Here is a 23,050-nt window from a genome sequence, read left to right as displayed (position 1 = left end):
TCTAATGTGATTTTGTGATTTCTTTAAAGCTGTAACCTTTCCAGAATTATTTCCACTTGAAGTTTTATCTTACATGATCAAAACTCGTTCCTTTAGCTTTTTGTATTTACACATAATTCTACCTTATTCCTTGACACAAAAGCTTATTATAGTCTTATATTAATTTTCCGGCACTGGAAAACCCTGTACAGTACTGCAGCAGCTCCTAGCTTGTTCTGTTGGCACTACATGTTACATTGGTTGGGGTTTATCCCATAGCGAGTCCTCTTGTTCACATTTACATCTACCAATCTCTTCATGAATCTTCATTTCATTTACAACAGAAGCATTCTGTCTCAATATTGACTTCTTTGTCTATCAGAGAAAGTAAGGAACTGCGATGTCTTCGTATACAAATACATTATTTGTTTCGCTTTATAACTCATTGTTAATAAATTCTTCCCTAAAAAAGCTCGGCCTGGCCTTTAATTTTGCTGAATAAAAAGCCACTTTCTAGAGTTCATGTCATCATCTGCTGGTTCAAAGAAGATAACACCTCTGTCCTTTCGGAAGTTTCTCCATGAGGACTCAGAGACATCCAGATGCCTTTAGGGATCTAGATTTTTTATTTATTTATTTTAGGAGGCAAAATGTCTCTAAATACAACTTGTCCAAATGAGAATGGGACCAGCAAAAAGCGTCTTTGTGTACTGCACTCATTTAGAAAGATGACTTCCCAAGGCATAAACATTTTTGCTGTGTCAGGACAGGCAAGGTACTCATCTTGCCTTTGTCCTGATCATCTTCACTTGCCAATATGGGAACTAAAATAGTATTATACCCTACCCAGTAATGCAATAGAAACAGTGGAAAAATACTGTGGATAGGATAATTAAGACCCTACTGCTATTCAAGGGCTAAAGTGAAATAAAATATTTCATTTGAAAATGTCCCAAGCAAAGGTAACTGCAGAATTGAACTGTAATGTCCAAAAGCACTTCTGCTGTGTATGCCTAGGAATCTACAATCTTTATTCTCTACTCAGTGAAAGGATTCCAAAGATTAATTACAGAAGAAAGTGACCAAGAGTTTCACATTTTGCTCATTCCTTGGTTCACTTTTTTGCCTTATAACATCCTCACTCTTCCTCTCCTATCTTCTTGCCATGAAACTCCCGGCTCTTCACTCGGAGCTTGTTGACCTGCGACTCTGCAATGTCAGCCCGCTCCTCGGCTTCCTCCAGCTCGTGCTGGATCTTGCGGAACTTGGAGAGGTTGACATTGGACAGTTCCTCCTGTATGGGGAGAGGGAGTTGTTGATGAGGAGCCCAGGGCAGGGCTTTCACTCCTGCTGCAGCTCAGCCTTGTATAGTGGTGGAACTTCTCAAGGGGAAGGTCCAGAGCTCCATCCCCCACCCACCTCTGCTTACACATAAGACTCACATAGACCTCTTCATCCTCCCTTATTCAGGACCCAACTGGGACAAGCTTCACCAGTACTGTGTCAATTGTGAGCACCTATTTCTTCACTTGAGTGTGTCATTTCTGTACTTATTCTGCCACTATTTGCTACCCAACTATCAGTGTGCTTTATTAGGTTGAGAAAGACCCTGAAGCCTTCTGCTGTTGATCAGCAGCAGAGATGCATGAATTCCTCAGTCAGTGGATGTGGCCCCTGGGTTTGTTTAGTCTGACCTCCTGTATAAAACAGGATACAGGACTTCCCCCACCTCATCCCCGCTGACAGGGTGCCCAGAACTCAGCAAGGCCTCATGACACCATAGTGAAATGGCATGGCCAGGACTATTGTGTCTTGGATCTTTCTTTCACGCTCCTTTCCTGGTGCTCATGCTCATCTCAATGAGCGAGCTGCCCTGATGGAAGGTGGCACTTACCCATTCTCCAAGCAATACTTACAGCCTCCTCAGCTTGTCTCTTGTAGGATTTCACCTTCATTTGCAGTTTGTCCACCAGGTCCTGAAGCCTGAGAACATTCTTACGGTCTTCCTCTGACTAAAGCAGTTGACGAAGAGGAGAGATAATGAATTATTTGCTTCCCACCACACAAAGTAAACAATTCACCTTGTGGAAAGTGCGTGCAAAATTTGACTTGCAGTGAGAAGACTCTGTCAGTTCAAGGAGGCCTCCTGCCTTACCTGGTAGGTCAGCTCCTTCACCCTCCTCTCGTACTTGCGCACACCCTTCACGGCTTCAGCGCTGCGCTTCTGCTCAGCATCAACCTCCGCTTCCAGCTCCCGCACCTGCAAGGACAAGCCCATCTTTGGAGCTTCCCTGATGGCTGCTTATGTGACATGTTCACTCATGTACAAAGAGCAGCCCTACGCACTCTGGCCTCCAGCTTCTGGATTTGCTTCTTGCCTCCCTTCAGGGCCAACTGCTCAGCCTCGTCCAGACGGAGCTGCAGGTCCTTCACCGTCTGGTCCAGGTTCTTCTTCATCCTCTCCAGGTGGGCGCTGGTGTCCTGCTCCTTCTTCAGCTCTTCTGCCATCATGGCTGCCTGATGAGAGCAAAGGGTCAAGTCCATTTGGGGGCTGGACACAGTTCCAAGGAGAACACATCCATCATTAGCAATGAAAGGAGCCCCCAACTCACATCTGTGATGGCCTTCTTGGCCTTCTCTTCAGCATTGCGGGCTTCCTGGATCGTATCCTCCATTTCACTCTGAATTTGGGTAATGTCTGTTTCCAGCTTCTTCTTGGTGTTGATTAAGCTGGTGTTCTGTGTAACAACAAAAAATACTGTCTAGTTAGTTCCAAAAAGAACACTTATTTTAGAGATATACTGTTTAGATTTAAAGTTATCATCTATATATCTAATATTAACATCGCCTTTGAAATAATGGATCTTGTCAGGTCATACACAGATATTAGAGAGTTCTTAAAATTTTAAGATGCAATTCCTGCTGTTAATGCCATCCTACTTATTTAGCTATAATCCAGTTCTTTGTACAAAAATAATAAGTCTAATTCAATTTAAGCTTTTTCTTACAGGAGATAAGAATTTACACAGGTGAAAAATCTGGATATGGAATAAAATCAGCCTCTTGAGATTTTGCATCTTGTGATTCTAACCTGAGTATGGAGGAGCTGAACTCTCTCACTTGCATCCATCAGTTCCTGCTCAGCCAGTTTCCTCGAACGCTCCGTCTGCTCCAGAGCTGCCCGTAGCTCCTCAATTTCGGCCTGCAACAGGTTTGCTCTGCGCTCCACCATGGCCACCTGCTCCTTCAGGTCCTCCTGTGTTCTGAGGGCATCATCCAAGTGTATCTGGGTATCCTTTAAGAGAGGAAAGAAAAATTATAAGGCAGCACAGCGCTATTGCACAATGGCAATTACCACATCAATAATTTTTATGTGAGTATAATATTTCTATTTATAGATATGATATATATTTATATGCAGGGTTATTATGTCAGTATATGCACAGCATGTATGTATCTAAGAGCAAGAGACTGGTACATGGCATTGTGTACTGTCCCAGACACAGAGACAGCCCTGCGTAAATTTAAGGCTGTGCAACAGAAGGGTAAGCCTGAATTCCAACTCCAGCTGATTGGCACAAGTAACTTACAAAATTAAGGAAACTGGACCTTTGCCTCTGCTTAGGGCAGAATAAAGAACCTTTCCCTATCCTCTGATTAACTCTTACATAGCAGACACAATACTCTGAGGCTGAAAAATGAAGAGCATATGACTAACATTATCAACAAAAAGTCAGCCATGTATAGTTGATCCATCTACCCACTTGCATTAGAAACAGTGCAACCAGAAAAGCACATAAGGTATTAGTAATTAGAGATCCCTCACTGAGAGACATCAAAACACTCATTCACCCTCCAGACAATTTCCCTAGAGAAGTTTGCTTCCTACAGGGATCTCTCATTTGTGATGTTACTAAGAGGCTGCCAAGCCTGGTGAACCTTTCAGATTATCAGCTGCTCCTAGTATTCCATGTAGGTTTTAATGATATTGCAACAAGGCAACTCATAACCATCAATAGAGGCTATATCCCTCGGAGCAATGTCTGAAGGATCTGGAGCACAGGTGGTGTTCTCCTCTGTCCTTCTAGTCAGGGGAAGGAGTTCAGAAAGGAGGAGAAAAATTGAGCAGTTGAATGCCTGGCTCTCTAACTTGTGCCATATTCAAGGTTTTGGCTTCTATGATCATGGATCTACCTTTAAGAAGCTTGGACTGTTAGGAGCTGATGGGATTCACCTGACCAACACAGACAAACTAACTAGAGATATCAAGGCTGGTAACAGCCTGGGCTGCAGTGATCATGCCACAGTCGTATTCATAATCTTGAGGAATATGGGCCAGATGAATTGTAAGGTCAAGACCCTGAATTTTAGGAGAATGGACTTTCAGTTATTTAAGAAATTACTCGGTGTGACCCCCTTGGAAACTGCCCTTGGGGATAAAGGAAAAGAGGTGGCAGCTCTTTAAGAACATTTTTCTTAGAGTGAATGATCTCTCAATTCCCATGTGTAAGCAATTAGGCAAAAAAGGCAGGAGAATAACATGGCTGAGTAAGGACCTCCTGGTCAAACCAAAGTATAAGAAGGAAATGCATAGGCTGTGACACCAGAGATGTATCCTGGGAAGAATATAGAGATGCTGCCCAGATGTGTAGGGGTAGCGTCAGGAAAGCTAAGGCACAGTTGGAGCTGAATTCCTGTTGTACTAAGCTTTCCTGTGGCCTCAAGTAATGAGTGCAGGTGAATGAATCTGTAATGAATCCAGGTCCCTCAATTTAAAAAGAACGTTAAGGTATTGGAATGCATCTAGAGGAGGGCAACAAAGCTAGTGAATGGGCTGGAAGGCATGTCCTCTGAAGAGTGGCTGAGGTCTAGTTTGGAGAGAAGGGCACTGAGGGATGACCTGAGCAGGGAAAGTAAAGAGAGAGGTGCTGATTACTTTTCCCTGGTATCCAGACAGAGGGCATTGTGATTGCCACATCACTGGTTATGTTAAGGGTCAGGTTTCTAAAGCCTTGGGCAGTCTGATCTAGTAAAAGATGTCCTTGCCCACAGCAGAGTGGTTGGACTAGATTATCTTTAACCAAACTATACTATAATTCAATGATTATATGATATTAGACAAGCTAGACACATATATGTACACCCTTAGCTTAACATACCTTGAGCACTCCCTGGGTGTTCCTCAGGTTCTTCTGTGCCTCTGCAGCCACGCGGTTGGCATGGCTCAGCTGGATCTCCATTTCATTCAGGTCTCCCTCCATCTTCTTCTTCAGCCGCAGGGCTTCATTCCTGCTCCTGATCTCAGCATCCAGGGTGCTCTGCACGGACTCCACAATTCTGAGGTGGTTTCTCTTCATCTGGTCAATCTCCTCATCTTTCTCTGCTATCTTCCTGTCAACCTCTGACTTCACCTGGTTGAGCTCAAGCTGGAGGCGCAGGATCTTCCCCTCTTCATGTTCCAGGGAGGCCTGGGCAAGTGGACACAAGCATTTGTAACATCGATAAAAATACAGTTTCCTTTCTAGGCAGTTACAGTGTATTTCATGAAATCTCAGCTGACTGCACTCTCCAGCCAGAACAGAGGGGGACCAAACATTTTTTAGTCATGTGTCCCCATTGTTTATGTTTTTAATGCAGATACCAGTGATTATGAGCCTGTACCTCAGCTTCCTCCAGAGCAGCCTGGATTTCAGATTTCTCCTGCTCAACCTGCTTCTTGACTTTCTCCAGCTCATGAATCGCCTTTCCTCCCTCTGCAATCTGCTCCGTGAGGTCGGAAATCTCCTCTGTGGGAACAACCACCAATGGCATGGTCAGGCACAGAGCACAACGGGAAGGGCCCTGTCACACCAAGGTGACAGACATCCCTACCCACCTGCAGGCACAGACCCATGTGCAGCGGTGCGTAGTGCTGGACAGGAGAAAGCCCTGCCAGGAGCAGAGGGCCGGGCACTTACGCTGCAAGTTCTTGTTCTCCCGCTTCAGCGTTTCCAGGTGGTCCAAGGACTCCTCATAGGCATTCTTCATCTTAAAGAGCTCCGTGCTGAGAGAGCGAGACTCCTTCTGGGAGGCTTCCAGCTCAGCCTGTGTCTCCTCGTACTTCTGCTTCCATTCTGCCAGGATCTGAAGAGAAACCAGGTGTGAGTTTGGATGTGGCCATCAGGAGGGGATGCTCTGCCCAGGAACCCCAGGTCTGGAGCCCAAAAGACCTTGTCAAAGTTCTTCTGCTTCTTATCCAGAGCTGCGCAGGCAGCATTTGATCTCTCCACATCAATCATCAGGTCCTCCACTTCATTCTGCAGCCTCTGCTTTGTCTTTTCCAGGGAGGCACATTTGGCATTCACAGCTTCAACGTGTTCCTCTGCCTCCTGCAGGCGCTGTGCCAGCTTCTTCCTGGGAGGTGGTAAGCACAGCTCGTGGTTCGATAGCAAAGAGAAGGCTATGGTATATGGATGATGGGCAAAACAGGACATTTTACTGCTTCATTGATAGAGTATCCTATGTACAGACAGCGCAAGTCCTCTCCCAGCCAGTCATCGTTTTTCCCATTTCTGATTCTGGGAGTCAGTGGCATATTTTCCTCTACATTTTCTAAACCCCACACTTTGAAGAATATACTTTTCCTCAGCCCTTATGTTATCTTAAGGTACAGCTTTAACCTTTTCTGACAATATCACAGCTTTGTCTTCAAATTTCTCTCGTTAGTCTACCCCTTCTTTGTCTTCCCCACTTTCCCCACATACTTGGCCTCCTCCAGCTCCTCTGTGCGCTGAATAGCGTCAGTCTCGTATTTGGTTCTCCACTGGGCCACTTCGCTGTTGGCCTTGGACAGCGCACGCTGCAGCTCCCCCTTGGCTTCCTGCTCCTCCTCATATTGTTCCCGGAGCAAGTCACAGTCGTGGCGAGCAGACTGCAGGGCGTGGGCCAGGGCATTCTTGGCCTGGGTAGAGAGTGAGATGGGGAGAAAGAATGGCAATATTCTGGGAAATCTCTTCCAAGGAATTAATTTAACACTGCAAAAAAACCACCACTGTTGTGAGGGTATAGGTGTTTGCATGGAAGGAAAGATGCAAGTCTGAAGGACAAAATCCACGAGTCTCACTTCTTGCAGAAATATAAATCTCCTCCCAGTATGACTTGTGCTAAACAAACCCATTTCCCACTAGGCAGTGTAGGAAAACTCATCACCTTTATCTCTTCCTCCAAGTGCCTCTTGAGTTCCTCAATCTGTTGGGTGAATGCCTGCTTGCCTCTTGACAGCTGAGAAATCAGAGCATCTTTCTCCTCCACCTGGCGTGAATATTCACCTAGGAAAACACACATGAAGGAAATATATTCATTCTCATTTGTGAAAGAAACAAAATGTTTTAGAATACTGTCCCATTCCGCAGCAGAGAGGAGTTTCTCTCACCTGACTCTGTTTGCAGACGAGCTCTTTGAGCATTGAGGTCATTGATCACGCGCTGATGTTCTTCTTCCTTTGTCTTAATCTCACTTAGCTGGTCTTCCAGTGTGCGGCACATCTTCTCCAGATTTGCCTGTGGAAATCAAAGAGAATGAAAGAAGATTAGTATCTAGACTCCTTATTCTGAACAGCATGATTCTCAAAAGAGGATTTCATACAGAGACAGTTATATTGCAACCTCACCACATTTTAAAAATATGTGTTTTAACATTATTTTTTAAAAGTTTTTTTCAGTGTAATATTCAATACCTTGGCTTTGGAGACAGACTCCATGTTACTGGCCAAGTCATCAATCTCCATCTTCATCTCGCTCTTCTCCTTCTCCAGCTTCTGCTTCACTCGCTGCAGGTTGTCGATCTGCTCCCCAAGCTCAGCTGTGCTGTCCGCGTGCTTCTTGCGCAGGGCGGCAGCCGTGGCTTCGTGCTGCAGCGTGGCCTCTTCCAGGTCGCGACGCATCTTCTGAAACTCGGCCTCACGCTTCTTGTTCATCTCAATCTGAGCTGCCGTAGCCCCTCCTGCTTCCTCCAGGCGCTCGCTGATCTCCTCTAGCTCCCTGGAGAGGTCAGCGCGATGCTTCTCGGCTTTTGCCCGAGAGGTTCGCTCGGCCTCAATTTCCTCCTCCAGTTCCTCAATACGGGCCTGTAGAACATTAGGGACCCTTCACACCCAGTCCCTCCTCCTACCTGACCTGAGACTGGGAGAGAGAGGGGAAGGAACAGAGACTTGCCTGAAGCTCCTTGATCTTCTTCTGTAATTGCATGCCCAGGGATTGCTCATCCTCGATCTTGCTCTGGATCTGGCTGATTTCAAAGTCTTTCCTTGGGGAAATCAAACCATGTTAGAGCTCAAAGAAAAAAGACAGGTGTGACCAGCCCAGCACTCAGGTGTCCCACAGTCACACTTACTTCTTCAGTTTCTCATCCAGCTGCTGCTTATCATTTTCCAAGTCCATTATGGTGTCTTGGGCCAGCTTCAGGTCTCCTTCCAGTTTCCTCTTAGCTCTCTCAAGGTCCATGCGCAGTTTCTTCTCTTGCTCCAGGGACCCTTCCAGCTAAAGAGAAGACCATCAGTGCTCAGCTGGTCATGTAACAGCCTTGATCTCCCCCTATACATTTGTTCTTACATCGTCCACTTGCTGCTCCAGCTTGGTCTTGGCTTTGGTCAACGTATTCACTTTGTCCTCTTCTGCCTGCAGGTCATCCAGTGTTTGCTGGTGGGCCTCTTGGAGGGCTTTCTTCTCTTTTGTCAGCTTGGCGATGGTCTCATCCAGAGCTGCCATCTCCTCTGTCAGGTTTTTCACCTACAAATATGAGTGTCAACATATTTTAAAAATATGTTCACTGGTACAGTGACATTTTCACTTTTCAGTGTTTTGCCAGGTGTTTCATGTACCCTTTGGATGCTCTGACAAAGTCCATCTCAAAACTTTCCAAAGTCAACATGTCTTACTGTAGCAGCCTCTTACTCTGAAAACCAGTGATGTCTTTGCCCTTTATGTGACCCCCCACGTGTGTACCTTATTTTCTGTGGCGTGTTTCTCCTTCTCAACCTTGGCTAATGTTAGTTCAAGGTCATCAATATCTTTCTTCAGCTCTGAACATTCATCCTCCAGTTTCCTCTTCTTGGCTGTCAGCTCAGCATTAATTTCTTCCTCATCCTCAGCCCTCTCAGTCACCTCCTTTACTTTGGCTTCCAGCTGGATTTTGGTTTTGATGAGCTGGTCACATCTTTCCTCAGCATCAGCCAAAGCATCTGCTTCCTGGTTTGAAAATACAGGAAACCTGATTTAATGCTGAAGGAACAGATATGCATCAGTGAGACTTTTGAGATTACTTTTTGGGAAAAGATTACTGCGCATTTACATTACAAAGTACAAATTTAGAATAAGTTTTTAATAAATTCTTGTGTTTTCTGACTTTTTTCATCATCAGATGCTGTGGCTAGCTTCATTACATTTCATCTTTTTAATTTCAGTTATGTCAGTGGGTTTCTTGGATTTAATTGATGTTTTCCTTTTCTCCTTTATGTGGAAGTATTGAGAAATGTAAATGTTAAGTATTTGAAACTCTCATTAGTATATTTATTCCCACCAAATACAAACAGTTGGCACTAGAATAAGATTCATCTTTCCATGAAATCGACACTTCAACTTGGGGGTATTTGCTTAAATGTTGCCTAATTTTTCTGAGATGCCAAGTAGCATTAGAGACAAAAGTGCAAGGCTGGCACTTGTGTCATGGGCTGTAATGTGTATCTGTTCATTCTGGGAGCAGTAGTTACAGGAGCTCAGGTCAGATATGCCATAAGAAATGGCAATAGGTGCTTCATTTCAACAGTTGAATTGAGGCAGAGAAATAGGTCAATTGAATCACTGTCCTACCTCCAAAAAATTCATGTCATGAACTCACATGGAAACATGTACATATAGGCAATTAGACTAAAAAGTAATTTTTTAGCTTAAACTCCACTTTGCAACAGTGAGACTGAGAAGAGAAAGAATGTGGCCAGAATTTTACCGAGTTACAGGGAATTCAGTTTAAAATATTTTGTAAGGCAGTTTAGTGTGAAATTTGAGAATTCTGTAGTATGAAAGAAGAGTTACATATTATTTACTAATTTATCATATTAAAAAATGACAAAACAACAAAAAAAAGAGTAAAATAATGTTACTCACCGCCTGCACTTGAAGCTGCAAATCATTTTTTTCCTGCAGCAGTTTCACCATTTTCTCCTCCAGCTCTTTCCTCTTTGCTTCAGACTTTGCAAGATCTTCCTTAGTTTTCTCAAACTCTTGTTTCATGTTGGCCATCTCCTTCTCAGATTCTGCGCTCTTCAGCAAGGGCTTGATCTTGAAGAACAACTTCATCCAGGGCCAGTGCTTGACATTCATGAATGCACGAACGTTATACTGGATACAGAAGATGGACTCCCTGAAGCATAATTAAAATGTACATTGAATATTTTCAGTATGACAAGTGTTAAACACTTTCCCCCAAGTACAGTGACATTAACTGAAGATGTACCTTCTCTCCACCATTCTCTGGTACTCCACTCTCATCAGGAAGCCCCTGCACCTGGCCTGTGTGCGGGTGATGAGCTGTGCCAGCTTCTCATCCCTCATCTCCTCCAGCAGTCCCAGCAGCCCAGCTTTGAAGAACACCTTGAGAAAGGGAATGTTGGAGCACATCACTGTCAGGCAGAGCAAAGCACAGGCACACAGGGGGTGAAACAAGAGGGGGTTGTACCTTAGTGTGGCCAAATTTGTACTGGGTGTGGTCCACATCGATTGACCCAAGAAGCTTCTCAGAAGCCTTCTTGCTATCGATGAACTGTCCCTCTGGGATGGCGCTGGCATTAAGCACCTTGTACCTGTGAAAATAGAAAGAGGGGGATGAGATTATTTTTCCCCAGCCAACATGCTCAAACTACTGAACACTGCCAGCTCATAAACGGCTGTTGTTGAAAAGAGTCCAGCTTGAATGAACCTACATGAGTGAACCAACATCACTTTTAATGATGCAGAGAATTGCAGTGCTCTTACCTCTGTTTAAAGTCAGCATAGAGGACTCTGCTGGGGAAACCTTTCCTGCAGATTCTGATGCCTTCCAGCACGCCGTTACAGCGCAGCTGATGAAGTACCAGTTCATGCTCCATGGCACCTAAACAGTTAAGTCAAATATTTGATACTTCATTATAAGGCACAGAGGATAATGGCTGCTGCACACTATGGATTCTCTCTGCTTGAGGTTCTTACCAGGTGTTTTTGTTTCATTGGGGATGATACAGCGCACAAAATGGGGGTGAGTGCTCCGTAGATTGGTCATCAGCTTGTTTAGGTTCTCCTGTGAGATCATGTGTAGCAGCTTAGATTAAAACATTTCCTTCTGTATACTCTGTGTCTATATGCCAAGGAACTAATTAAATGAATCTTACGAGGAACGAGCTTCAAATTCAAAATTTATATTTGATCAAACCTTCTATACACTTAAGTATTCTCATTAAAGGAAAGTTTAGTATTCTACACATTAGTCTGAAGGAAATCAAGTAATATTGTATAAATATTTTAACATAAGCCTCTGTAGGATTAATGTTTATATCTCAGATTCTGTAGAACTTTATTCACAAAGAATGCAAGTGAACTTTTAAAAGCAATTCAGGGGATCAGCTGAAGTCTTCTGGAAATAAAACCCAAATGTGAACAGATAATTACTAGGAAATGGCAGTGAATAACTTCTATGTACTGTTTCATAATAAAACCAAGATCATGAGAAGAACAGTAGTATAGATAGCTCACATTTGAAACTATGTTCATTTCACTTTACAGATAGTGAAATTTATACTTTACCCGGAAAAGAGCTGAGACAGTCTGGAAAGAAGAACCCTTCTTCTTGGCACCCTTCTTTCCACCACCAGCACCACCACCACTAGCCTCTATAAAACCAAAAAGAGTTATCTTTTTTGTTGCACTTTTACATATCACAGATGGTGGGGGGAAAAAAAATATTTTAGAAAGCTGACCTGCTTCTGCTCCACCATAGGAGGCAAAAAGTAAAGCCAGTGTCTTCACAGATGATTTCTGGTACAACCCAATGACAGTTTCATTCAGGGGGTCCTTGTTCTTCTCCAGCCAGCCAGTGATGTTGTAGTCCACCGTGCCAGCGTAGTGCACCAGGGAGAAGTGAGCCTCAGCCTTGCCTTTGGCAGGTTTGGGCTTCTGGAAGTTGCTGGACTTGCCCAGATGTTGGTCATAGAGCTTGTTCTTGAAAGAGGTGTCAGTCGCCTTGGGGAACATGCACTCCTCTTCCAGGATGGAGAAGATGCCCATGGGCTGGAAGATAGTACAATAAAGAAGAGATAATGCCTGTAGAATAATATGTTCATGACTTGGTCTGAAAGAGAATATAGTAAAAACCAGGAAGCAGAAAACAAACCAATAACCTTACCATGATGAAAACATATTTCTGAAAAGTGAGCTTAAAAGGTTTACGTGTTTGGCTCACTCTTTAGCACAGTGACTTAGGAATGTCTTTTATGCTAAAAGCCATCTTAAAAAATCAGGAGCAGAAAGATTATATTTAAAAACATCTTTCACAAATCTATCAATTGTGTATTTACTTCAGGCTTTGCACTTTTAATCAACTCCCTAAATTATACAGAGCTGCAAGAAATCTCTTTCAGTTTCTTTCACTCAGAGGTCAGTCACTGACTGTATTGTCCTGCACTTACTTTGCAGTGAATCATCTAGAAAAAAAAGGTATTGTCCAGTTAACTTTATTCTGGAATTGTGTAAGGAATGAGTTTCAGAGTTATCTGTGGACATCATAATATCCCTTATGTGTAATAAGAAATAGTACAGACCAAGAGATATTTGAACAACTAAAACAGAATGCATCAAGTTAACCATGGAAGAGACCTTTTCTTTTTAATAGCATTTAACTATTTTCAATTTAAAATAATGAGTTCCTGAAAATACAAGATACTTTAAATTAAAAATTTACCTTCTCAATGAGCTCAATGCAGGCAGCCAGGTCCATCCCAAAGTCAATGAATGTCCATTCGATTCCTTCCTTCTTGTACTCCTCCTGCTCCAGCACGAACATGTGGTGGTTGAAGAACTGTTGCAGTTTCTCATTGGTGAAGTTGATGCACAGCTGCTCCAGGCTGTTGAACTGCCAAATGTAAAAAAAATCAACACCCATCCATCATCAACATGCACATTTCTTGATCAGTCTCAACACTTTAGAAATCATCCCCATTAATACACAACTGTGTTATCAGGACTGCACCATAGCAGGACCTATATGCATCTCCCCAAAGAAGTACCTACATAATGAAAATGGAAATTTTTCCAGAGCAGATAAACTTAGAGTATTTCTTAAAATTCACGAAGTACTGTGGCATTTTTTTATTCAACCAAAAGATGAGTGTATGCCCTGGTCTCCAATTTTTAAATACTTGATATCTCTGATTAAACACTTATCTATTCATTCCTTGGTCCATCTTTAATCGGTAATGTGCTTGTCAACGGGTCACCAAATCCTAGTTCTGCTCTAGAAGCTCTTATATAACATTTTGTAATTGTGTTGGATTAACATTAAGCTCCAAAAGTTAAAATACTACAACATATAAAATTAAATTTGCTACTTCCATACAAACAACATAACTCTGTTCTTGTACTGATGAAGCTTCTGAGAATTTTGTTCTGTGCTACAAAAGAAAACTTTTTTTTTTTTCCCAGGAAGTTGCAAAGGACTAGCATGTTAAACCTTCAGAAAGATATTACTTGGAAGTCTTCAGATATAGTAATCTCCCCCTGTAAAAGCTGTCCTCAAGCCTGGAATCCTTACATCAAAGATCTCAAAGCCAGCAATGTCCAGGACACCAATGAAGTACTGTCTGGGCTGCTTGGTATCCAGCTGTTGGTTGATGCGAACAACCATCCACAAGAACATCTTCTCATAGACAGCCTTTGCCAGAGCACCTACTGAATTGTTCACCTAAAATGAAGAAGAATGGAGCAGAATAAAAATAATATCCAGAGCAAATAGTAAGTGATACAAGGCAGATGTTCCCAGTCACCAACTGGTTCTTACCTGCTGCACAGTTTGACCCTTGGTCACATATTCATTGCCAACCTTGACTCGGGGGTAGCAGAGGGCCTTGAGCAGGTCTGCTGAGTTCAGACCCATCAGGTAGGCAGCCTTGTCAGCAACTAAGTAGAAGAAGAGTGACAGAAAAATTAGGACTAAAAAGACATGCAACATTTTGAGTGATGAACCCTTTCCAAAGCAACTGCAATATTGAATGTCCTTGTGATAAAATTCTACTTACTGGATCTCTGAGAAAGCACAACAGTCATTAAAACAAAATCATACTTGGTTTGAAAGCTTTTCAGGGCAGTACACCTGGATGTTATTTGTGTCTCTTTAATAATCTATACGGAAGCATCTAGAAACAATATATTTATTTAAAATTCATCCTGAAAGCTGAAGTTCAGCACTTCAGTCCACAGCTAATTTGTACCCATAGGATAGGCACCAAAACACCAAAGTGTTTTCAGGTTGGCCACCAGAGTGTAATCCAAAACATATACTTGAGTACTTGCACTACCTCTATTCTTTAGCAGCAGCTCTAACCCTAAAGGAGAATCTATTTCAAAATTAAAGGTAACAATTAAGAAGCACCCCTTTCTGAAGACTTATTGTTATAGTCATGGCAGAAAGACAGGATAAAAACCTAAATATTGAGTCCTGAGGCTGGCCATCTGAGAGCATTATTTGGAAGAAGTATAGAGAGAGCCTGGTCATTTTAAACCATGTATACATCATATAACATTTAAGTGATTAAGTAGTCAGGCAAGAAATAGAAATCTAAGTCAGTTCTTCCCTAGTATAGTGTACCTATGCTTCACTTAGACTGATGTTCAAACAGTACTGCTATGGAGTGACAGTTAAGTCTCCAAAGAAGAAAGAAATTGAAGGAAAATTCTGTTTTACTGGGGCAAAATTCCTATTCAACATGTGATTTACGAAGGACAAGTTCTAATGCTGAATTTAATGCCTCCATTTTCTTTAAAAAAGCAACCTGAAGTATATTTTCTGAAAAAACTTTCTCTTCTTTGGGAGTTTTTAATGTAAACACACCGAGTAGGCTGTGCTGTCCAGAACTGTGGTAGCCCAGGAGAGAATTTGGACATATATGCAATTTATACTTCAAATAAAGATTAGGTAGCGATTGAAAAAAAGGGTATACTTTGGATGGCAGTTTCATACATAAATACTAGTGTACCTAAATACTTTTAAAATACATTTACACTGTTCGCTTTCTCTGTTTTCCAGATACTGAATTATTATCACTACTTCTATTTCTAATGTGTCAACCATAGACTTTGCTAATACCTTCTGTGCCATCAGGCTCTGCCTGCTCCTCTCGTTGTTTCTGCTTGAACTTCAGATTCCCGTAGTGCATGACGGCCCCTGTCAGCTTGTAGATGGCTGTTTTTTCATCAGCACTGAAGCCCAGGATGTCAATGGCACTCTGCAATAGGAAAAGCAAATGAAAAGCTTTGTCTGGGAGAGATGACAATAGGTACAACATTTTGAATTCTTATTATACTTACATCTGTAGCCATCAGCTCCTCTTGGTCATTAATGCTGGCAACAGTGATTTCACCTTGACTCACAAACTGGTAGTCATATGGGTTGGTGGTAATAAGAAGCATGTCTGAATATAAGAAGAGAGGACATCCAGGATAGTTTAGTTTAGTCAAGCAAGTAATAGTGTGATCAGCAATCTCCCTCCAAGTTAGTAATTCTTTTTACCTATCAGCTCTGGCTTCTTGTTGGACATGATCTGATAAAATATGTGGTAGCTTCTTTCTGCTTTGAGCTGGAAAGTGACTCTGGACTTCTCCAGCAGATCTGCAGGGAAAAATTAATTAGAAACATGAAAAATAGCAAAAAAGAAAGTAGGGAGAAGATGGGAAGAAAAACAGAGAGGCAGGATAAATGATTGGGTGAACAGGCATTGTATGGATAGATGGGTTAATGGGTACATTGGGAACAGTTCAGGAAAGTGTCTTACATGTTTCAATATCAGCAGAAGCTAGTTTTCCTGTGGCACCAAAGTGAATTCTGATGAATTTTCCCTTTAAAGGAATAAAAATCTATTAATATTTACATAATAAAATATATATCTGAAATGAAGAGTTTTACCATTTACTCCACTGGGCACGAGATTTCTTCTTAGAGACATTTTCTTAAGAATCAGTGATATTTCCACAATTGACCATGAAAATAATCAACAGTGGCACAGCTATATTATTTTATGTGTGTCGAATGTACAAATGAGAAGGAATGGGTAGATTTTGTTACCCAAACTCTTCTAGCTATATCCTACATACAGAGAACTGTCACCTTAATGATGTGGAATCAGCAGTTTAACTAGTTCAGCTGCTTAAGTCTGTCTTGCTATCAAACAAGCCATTTTGCTTCTGATTAATTAAAGAGAAAAAGCATGCTATCTGTTATTATAATTTGCATCTCCATGCAAAGCAGAATTAATTTTTTTCAGAGCCTCTGTGTTTTTGAAAGCTGGAGAATTAATTTTAGGATAATTGGAAAAATCATTATAAGAAAATTCATTCTTACTCTTGAAAAGATGATGGCTGAATAACAGAAAAAAATGACTGCCATGCACTGCTGTTTACTATTTTTCAGGAATCACTTGGTTAAACAACTTACAAAGCGTGAGGAGTTGTCGTTCCTCACGGTCTTGGCATTTCCAAAGGCCTCCAGCAGTGGGTTGGCGCTGATGATTTGATCCTCAAGCGTTCCCTGCAGGATGATAGATATTGCTGGTTATCCTTTCCAAAAATCATGTCAGAAATGGAGAAAAGCTTTGACTAAGCCAGCATCTATTAATTTACCTGCATTTTGCCGGGCTCTTCCTTCTTCTTCTCCCCACTGGCTGCAATTGTTGCAAAGTACTGGATGACACGCTTGGTGTTCACAGTCTTCCCTGCACCGGATTCTCCGCTGTCAAAGCAAAGAGAGAAGCAGAGAGCGTGTGGTCAGGCAGGAGATCCCCTGGCACCGGGCAGCCCCGCGGGGACCCAGCAGGGAGTGTACGTACGTGATCAGGATCGACTGGTTCTCGCGATCTGTGAAAGTAGCAGAAAAAACAGTACTTAAAACTCAATGGACAACACAGAAAGAATGAAACATAGTCAGGTAAGTTTAATGTTTTCAACTCCATGCTGTCAGCCTGACTTAAAAAATCATCCAAACAAACAAACCTACACAAAACGTCACTGAATGCAGGAATATCTTTGCATTTAAAAGACCAGAAACAATGGTGTGAATATAGTAAAACACACAATAGTGTGTATGCATCAGAACCATGAAAGCTTTGAAAATGTCTACTCCTACTAATGGGACAGAGTATCCCTTCCAAGAAATTCATGGTAGTGTCCTTCTGAGACAGATGGAGCCACTCACCAGTTAACATGAACTGATAGGCATTGTCAGAGATGGAGAAGATGTGTGGAGGGGCCTCCTGGCGCTTCTTGCCTCTGTAGGCCAACACCACCTCCGGGTTGTACACCGGCAGCCACTTGTAGGGGTTGACGGTGACGCAGAAGAGACCCGAGTAGGTCTGCGAGGAAGGGACACAGCACGTTGCCTTCCCCTGAGCCTGGCAGAGCAGTTCTCCCAGCTCCCCAAAGGAAGACTGCTGCTGATACTTACGTAGATCATCCAGGCTGCATAACGCTCTTTGAGGTTGTACAGCACAGCGGGTTCGTGGAGGTGGGTCATCATGGCCATGTCCTCGATTTTATCATACTTGGGAGGGTTCATGGAGAAGATTTGATCTTCCTTCACAGTCAGGGTCTGTCAGAGGAAAGAAAGGTACACGTGTGTGTGCTCGGATGTCAGAGTAGGAATTAAATGCTGTTTGTAAACCCTGCATTTTGCTCACCTCTCCACCTTCAGTCTTGACAGTGACCTTCCCTGATTCCCTACTCTGGATTGACCCTTTCACAAAGGATTCCTTGGGATGCACCACAAAGACGGATGATTTGGCATCAAAAGGCTTGTTCTGGGCCTCAATTCTCTCCTTTTCTGACTTTCGGAGGTAAGGAGCCGCCTCCCCAAAGATCGCCATCTCAGAGTCTGACGACATGGCTGCTGTTGATGGAGGGGCTTGTCAGCAGAGAACACTGTGGAAGAGCAGATATGTTACTCAAATACATCAAAAACTAAGGTCTTGTTAGTAGAAGACAAGGCAGGAAAATAAAGATAATACATTAATACCATTCATAGCATTTTTTAAATTAATTGTATATTTTTGCATTGTGTAATTCATCATTTATGGAAAATGTGAAAATGATATTTTGATAGATTGTTAGGCTTAGGTGAAATAATCCATAGTCGCTCAGTAATCAAGTATTCATGCACTGTACTGTGGAGTTAGGAACTGCAAAATTCCTTTCAGCTTCTTAGGCATTCTTTTAAAATTCACTTGAAATCATTATAGTGCAGTTTCTTCCCAAGTGATACTAATTCAGAAAGCTCAGAAAGCTCATTCACCACTGTCTTGAGTTACATGCAAAAAACTTGAGCTCAGTTTCAGTCTCTAAAACATTTGTATCATTGTATTAATGACGAAATTATTTGCTAATGTTACTGAGTTCTTGAATCTAGTCCTAAATGGCTACAATGCCATTAAAAGAAGAGTAGTGCTGTTCCAAAACACACTGGCATCTCTTTATTTCTATTACTTTCTTTTGTTTTTTAAAATCAGCATAATTTTAGGAGATAACAAGTTAAACACAGAGGTTCAAAGCTCAACTCAGGAATTTAAAAAACAGGGAATTTTAAAACCAATATTTATTTCTCTGAAAAATTACTTCTTTTACATTTTTTCCCCCAGAAAAGAACAGTGAACAGCTTAGGAAAACTTTTTTTTATTTCTGTCCTGTATAGAGATAGGTACCTAATGTTTACACAGCCTTCAATATTGTGTTATATTTGTACTAAATGAGAAAGTAACATGATAATTCTTTATTTTTCTCTGGAGGAATAGGTGGTGGCTTAGAGAGGAGGAGGACTGCAGCTTCCATTTTTTGTGAGGCAGAGAACAGGCAAAACAGTAAGGGGAACAAACCACAGCATTGCATTTTACAAGAGGATAAGAAGAGCTTGGTTGCTTGTCTTACACTTCTTTCTATTCTTACTTCTTTGGTGATTTCTTGACAAATTTCAGACAAAACAGTGCATTAATTCACATGCTCTGAGACAAGATGTTGAATTCTGCACTTTTTCCTACTGTGCTCATCTTGGTCCAGTTATACTGCTGTGGCAGCAAAGTTGAGAAGCCAGCATGCCTCACTCAGTGTTAGGTAGGTTAAGCAGAAGTGAAGAAAGTTCCCATGGGGATTTTCTGGTCTGCCATCAGTGGTCAGAGACTTCTAACACAGCCACTTAAAGACTAGAACAGGTGATTTTTCGTGGTGACTTCCAACCCGGGCTGTTCTATGATTCTGTGATTCACTTGAAAACCTTACCAGCTTTGGGAACCCCACCACCTTCCGCAATGACCACATTGGGTTTGAAAATATAGGGTGAACGAGTCACTCAACTGTACAGAAATCCCACCCAAAAGCATCTTTCTCTGCCCTGGAAGAGCTATTAAATCAGGTTCTTACCTCCTGTGACACCCGATGGGTGGTTTGCAGGCTGGCAGCTGGTCAGTACTGTAAAACAGAAATGGCAACTCCCTACTTGCTGCTGCACAGAAATCCAGAGTGAAAACATGCAGGTGCCTTGAAAGCAGATTTAAAACTTGAGCAGGGAAATCGAGTGCCCTCCTAGAAATGAGCACTGGAAGCAGCAGGAATGTTGTGGCACAAAAGGGCACCATCCCCTTCCTGCGAGCCTGCGGACCTCATACACTTACCTTGAAGCGTTCCGTGGAGACGGGGCAGATTTGTCGCAGGGACGTTTTATACTATCTAGTCGCAGATGCTACAGATGCCTACTCTTTCTTCGGTCAAAAAATTTTTGGCAAAGCATTGTCTGGCAAACTGAACTAAGGGCATAATTGTCATTTGACATGACTAGATATAATTAGAAAATTTTGATGTCTTACTGGCTATATGAATACATCTCCTATAAATAATTTGACAAGGGTGTTAAGGCGGGAATCTGGACTAGTCAAGGCACTTAGAGAACTTGGATGCAGGACTTATGGATTCTATTGCTGGCTTTCCCACCGACTCACTGTATGACCCAGGGTGGATTGCTTGGTATGTCTACACTGCAGATACCCCAGCTGTACAATGAGGATGACAACATTTATCTTCCCCATGTGACAGTGTGAAGCTTATAAGAAATTCCTAAGAGCAAAATATTAAGCAGGCCCCTAAGAGAGAAATAGGTATTACTAAAAGCATTTGGCAGTTGTTTAGGTAAAATTGTGAATGTAGAAGAGTAATCTGGGTACTTCAATGTGATAATATTGGTACCTGAGAGTCACAGACATGGCAAGATGACTGACCTAAAGACAAAGATTTCATCACAGCAATAGGAGGGTGGGATCCAGCTGCACTGCTGGGTTGGACTCTCAGAGAGAGATGTGAGGTCACTTCTGATGTATGAAGAAGAGTATACGTATATTTGTGCACATGTGCTCATCTGTACACTTGAAACTGCAAAGAAGTGTGGCATTCTCCAAGACATGTTGTTATAAGCCTGTCCATGAATTCATGCTAAGCGAGATATCATAAGGTATGCTGTTATTTCTGCTACATAGGTCAGTGTAGATGAACAACAGACACTCCTTTCTTTTCTTTAATTCATCGGGAAATACTCGTATCAGCAGGAAAGGACCTCAGCTCTTTCTTATATATTTTTTTCCAAGTCTGATACGTCAGCCTCTACCACAAATAAACAAAACTGCAGAGGCAAGGCTTTGGGCCTGTAGAAATCTATGCCTTTTGAATGTTCATACCCCTTTTCGACAAAGAGTGGTTACAGGTCATTAGAGTCTATATAATAAATCAAGTTTTTTTCATTCCTGCAGAAATTCTTCTCCTGCAGAATCCCAGAGCCCATGTGCCATCCCAGAGCTCAACTCACACATCCAGAAGACAACCTAGGTAAAGAGACTTTCAGTCCTCAGTTTATCCATCAATACACCACACTTCTTTCCGATTCCTCTAACGTAAACAAACCACGGTCTCAGCTAAAGCCTGTCTCCCATATGTCTGCTCCCACTGTCAAATTCACCAACCAGGAAAAATGCAAAGACCCCTTCAGCCGCTTCCTACCACCAAGTACCAGAAACTAGTATCTTGCACATTTGCATGTTTATACTGTTTCTGCGACAAAAGCTAATAACAAGTTGGTGCCTATATCAGAACACTACAGGTGGTAGACAATCCTGATACTCTGAGAAAGGGGGATTTGCTGGTAGTCCTGGAGAGTGACTCATCTAGCTTCAGGGAAAGGGCACTGTTACTTGAGCTGCTTTAAATGTTGTCAGATCTAAACACACTCTCCTCTTGGTCATTGGCATTTTGGTTGTTGAAAGAGGTCAGGGACACAGGGACAAGGTTAGAAAAATTATGCATGGGATCCAAGGTAATATCCAGCATCAGACACTACCCTGTGCATGAAGAGCTTGCTCCAAGAAGGACTCTGACACTGTAGCACCCGCCTTTTGGGTGGCTGGGCCCCAGCCTGGAACCCAAATCTGTTCCAAACTGAGGCCCTGGGGAGCCACTTGGAGTCCAGCAGCCCAGTGAGTTATTGGTCCTGGTCGAGGAGGGGGCAGGAGGGAATGGGTTGAAGAAGACCATGGCGGGGATCAGGGATGGCTGAGACCTCTCCCTGGATATGAGAAGTGAGGGTTTTCTCCCATCAGGTTGGGCACAGGGCTGCGGTGTCCCGTTCCCAGGGAAGCTGTAATATCTCAACTGTAATGGCAGCATCCTCTGGAAGCAACAGGTTTGTGTTGGAAAAGACCTTCAAATATAATGTTGTCCAACACTCTTGCTGTGGGCAAGGGCATCTTTCACTAGTTTAGGGTGCTCAAAGCCCCATGTCACCTGACCTCAAACACTTCCAAAGTAAGAGCATCTATAGCTTCGCTGGAAAACATATTTCACCACACTCATTGTACGATATTTCTTTCTTATATCTACTCAAAATCTAAGGTCTTCCAGTTTAAAACCATCACTTTTTGTCCTGTCACTACAGGCACTGATAAAATATCTTTCTCTGTCTTTTGTATAAGCTCTCTTTAAGTATTGGAAGGCCACAAGGTCTCCTTGAAGCTTTCTCATCTCCAGACTGAACAAGCTCAAATCTCTCAGCCTTTCTTGGTGGGAGAGGTGTTTCAGCTCTAACAGGTCCATGTATTTCTTGTGCTGGGGACCCCATAGCTGTAGGGAGTACTGCAGGTGAAGTCTCAGAGGAGCAGAGTAAAGGGGGAAAATCACCTCCCTAGACGCACTTCTTTTGATGCAGCCCAAGATACAATTGGCCTTCTGGGCTGCAAGTCCACATTGCTGGCTCATGTCCAATTTTCCATTCACCAATATCCGTGAGGTCATGTTTGAGTAGCTGCTGTTGCTTTTCTGGGGGATCCTGCTCCTAGTGGTATGCAGCAAGCCTGCCTTATGCAGTGCTGTCGGGCTGGGACAAAGTGCCCTCAGGATGCAGCTGGATCTCCAGGAGCTACATGGAGATTCTAGCTGAGTGTGACTTTGGGGACTAAAATCTTTGAACTTCCAGTGATCAATGATAAAGCCAGTCTTCTTGACAGAGCTCTTCTCGGTTTTGCTGTTGTGTTGTGCAGCATGTGGACCCAGCTGTGTAACAGGCAGGAGTGAGGCACGTGGCCAGGCAGCTCTGGGCATGCAGTCAGCTGACGAAAAGTCTAGATTGAAAGGGAAGTGGCCAGTGAGCTGAGGTATCTCCAGATGTCAACAGTCACTCATCAATATTCTTAGGTTGATGAGCTTTGATATAGTATCAGGTCTGTTCACAAAAGAGTTCAGAAACCAAAGTCCTGCTATGGAATTGGTCACAACCCCAGGGT

General features: G+C 42.7%; 1 protein-coding gene across 2 annotated transcripts; it reads right to left on the bottom strand.

Annotated features, from left to right (window-relative positions):
* Positions 1 to 1,117: 1,117 nt before the first annotated feature.
* Positions 1,118 to 18,127, bottom strand: LOC308047769 (myosin heavy chain, skeletal muscle, adult-like; the record flags this gene model as incomplete). 2 transcript variants are annotated; one of them, XM_080356484.1, is made up of 38 exons in its annotated part: positions 1,118 to 1,273; positions 1,896 to 1,991; positions 2,135 to 2,239; positions 2,326 to 2,496; positions 2,592 to 2,717; positions 3,071 to 3,274; positions 5,139 to 5,447; positions 5,641 to 5,765; positions 5,937 to 6,102; positions 6,189 to 6,372; positions 6,723 to 6,919; positions 7,168 to 7,286; positions 7,391 to 7,517; positions 7,694 to 8,083; positions 8,172 to 8,262; positions 8,350 to 8,495; positions 8,568 to 8,744; positions 8,961 to 9,203; positions 10,119 to 10,374; positions 10,468 to 10,604; positions 10,690 to 10,813; positions 10,986 to 11,103; positions 11,199 to 11,286; positions 11,790 to 11,875; positions 11,963 to 12,272; positions 12,943 to 13,113; positions 13,792 to 13,941; positions 14,038 to 14,156; positions 15,343 to 15,481; positions 15,564 to 15,667; positions 15,766 to 15,864; positions 16,028 to 16,091; positions 16,687 to 16,779; positions 16,872 to 16,980; positions 17,078 to 17,105; positions 17,443 to 17,599; positions 17,692 to 17,835; positions 17,924 to 18,127. In XM_080356484.1, 38 exons carry the CDS (start codon positions 18,125 to 18,127, stop codon positions 1,118 to 1,120), a joined length of 5,832 nt encoding a protein of 1,943 aa, XP_080212610.1. The 2 variants fall into 2 exon arrangements, with proteins under 2 accessions (XP_080212610.1, XP_080212611.1); XM_080356485.1 differs by having other exon boundaries at positions 11,978 to 12,272.
* Positions 18,128 to 23,050: the final 4,923 nt, after the last annotated feature.

Source organism: Nesoenas mayeri, assembly GCF_963082525.1.
Source record: "Nesoenas mayeri genome assembly, chromosome: 19".
In the NCBI taxonomy this organism is placed as follows: Eukaryota; Metazoa; Chordata; class Aves; order Columbiformes; family Columbidae; genus Nesoenas; species Nesoenas mayeri.
This window is presented reverse-complemented; position numbering and strand designations above follow the sequence as displayed.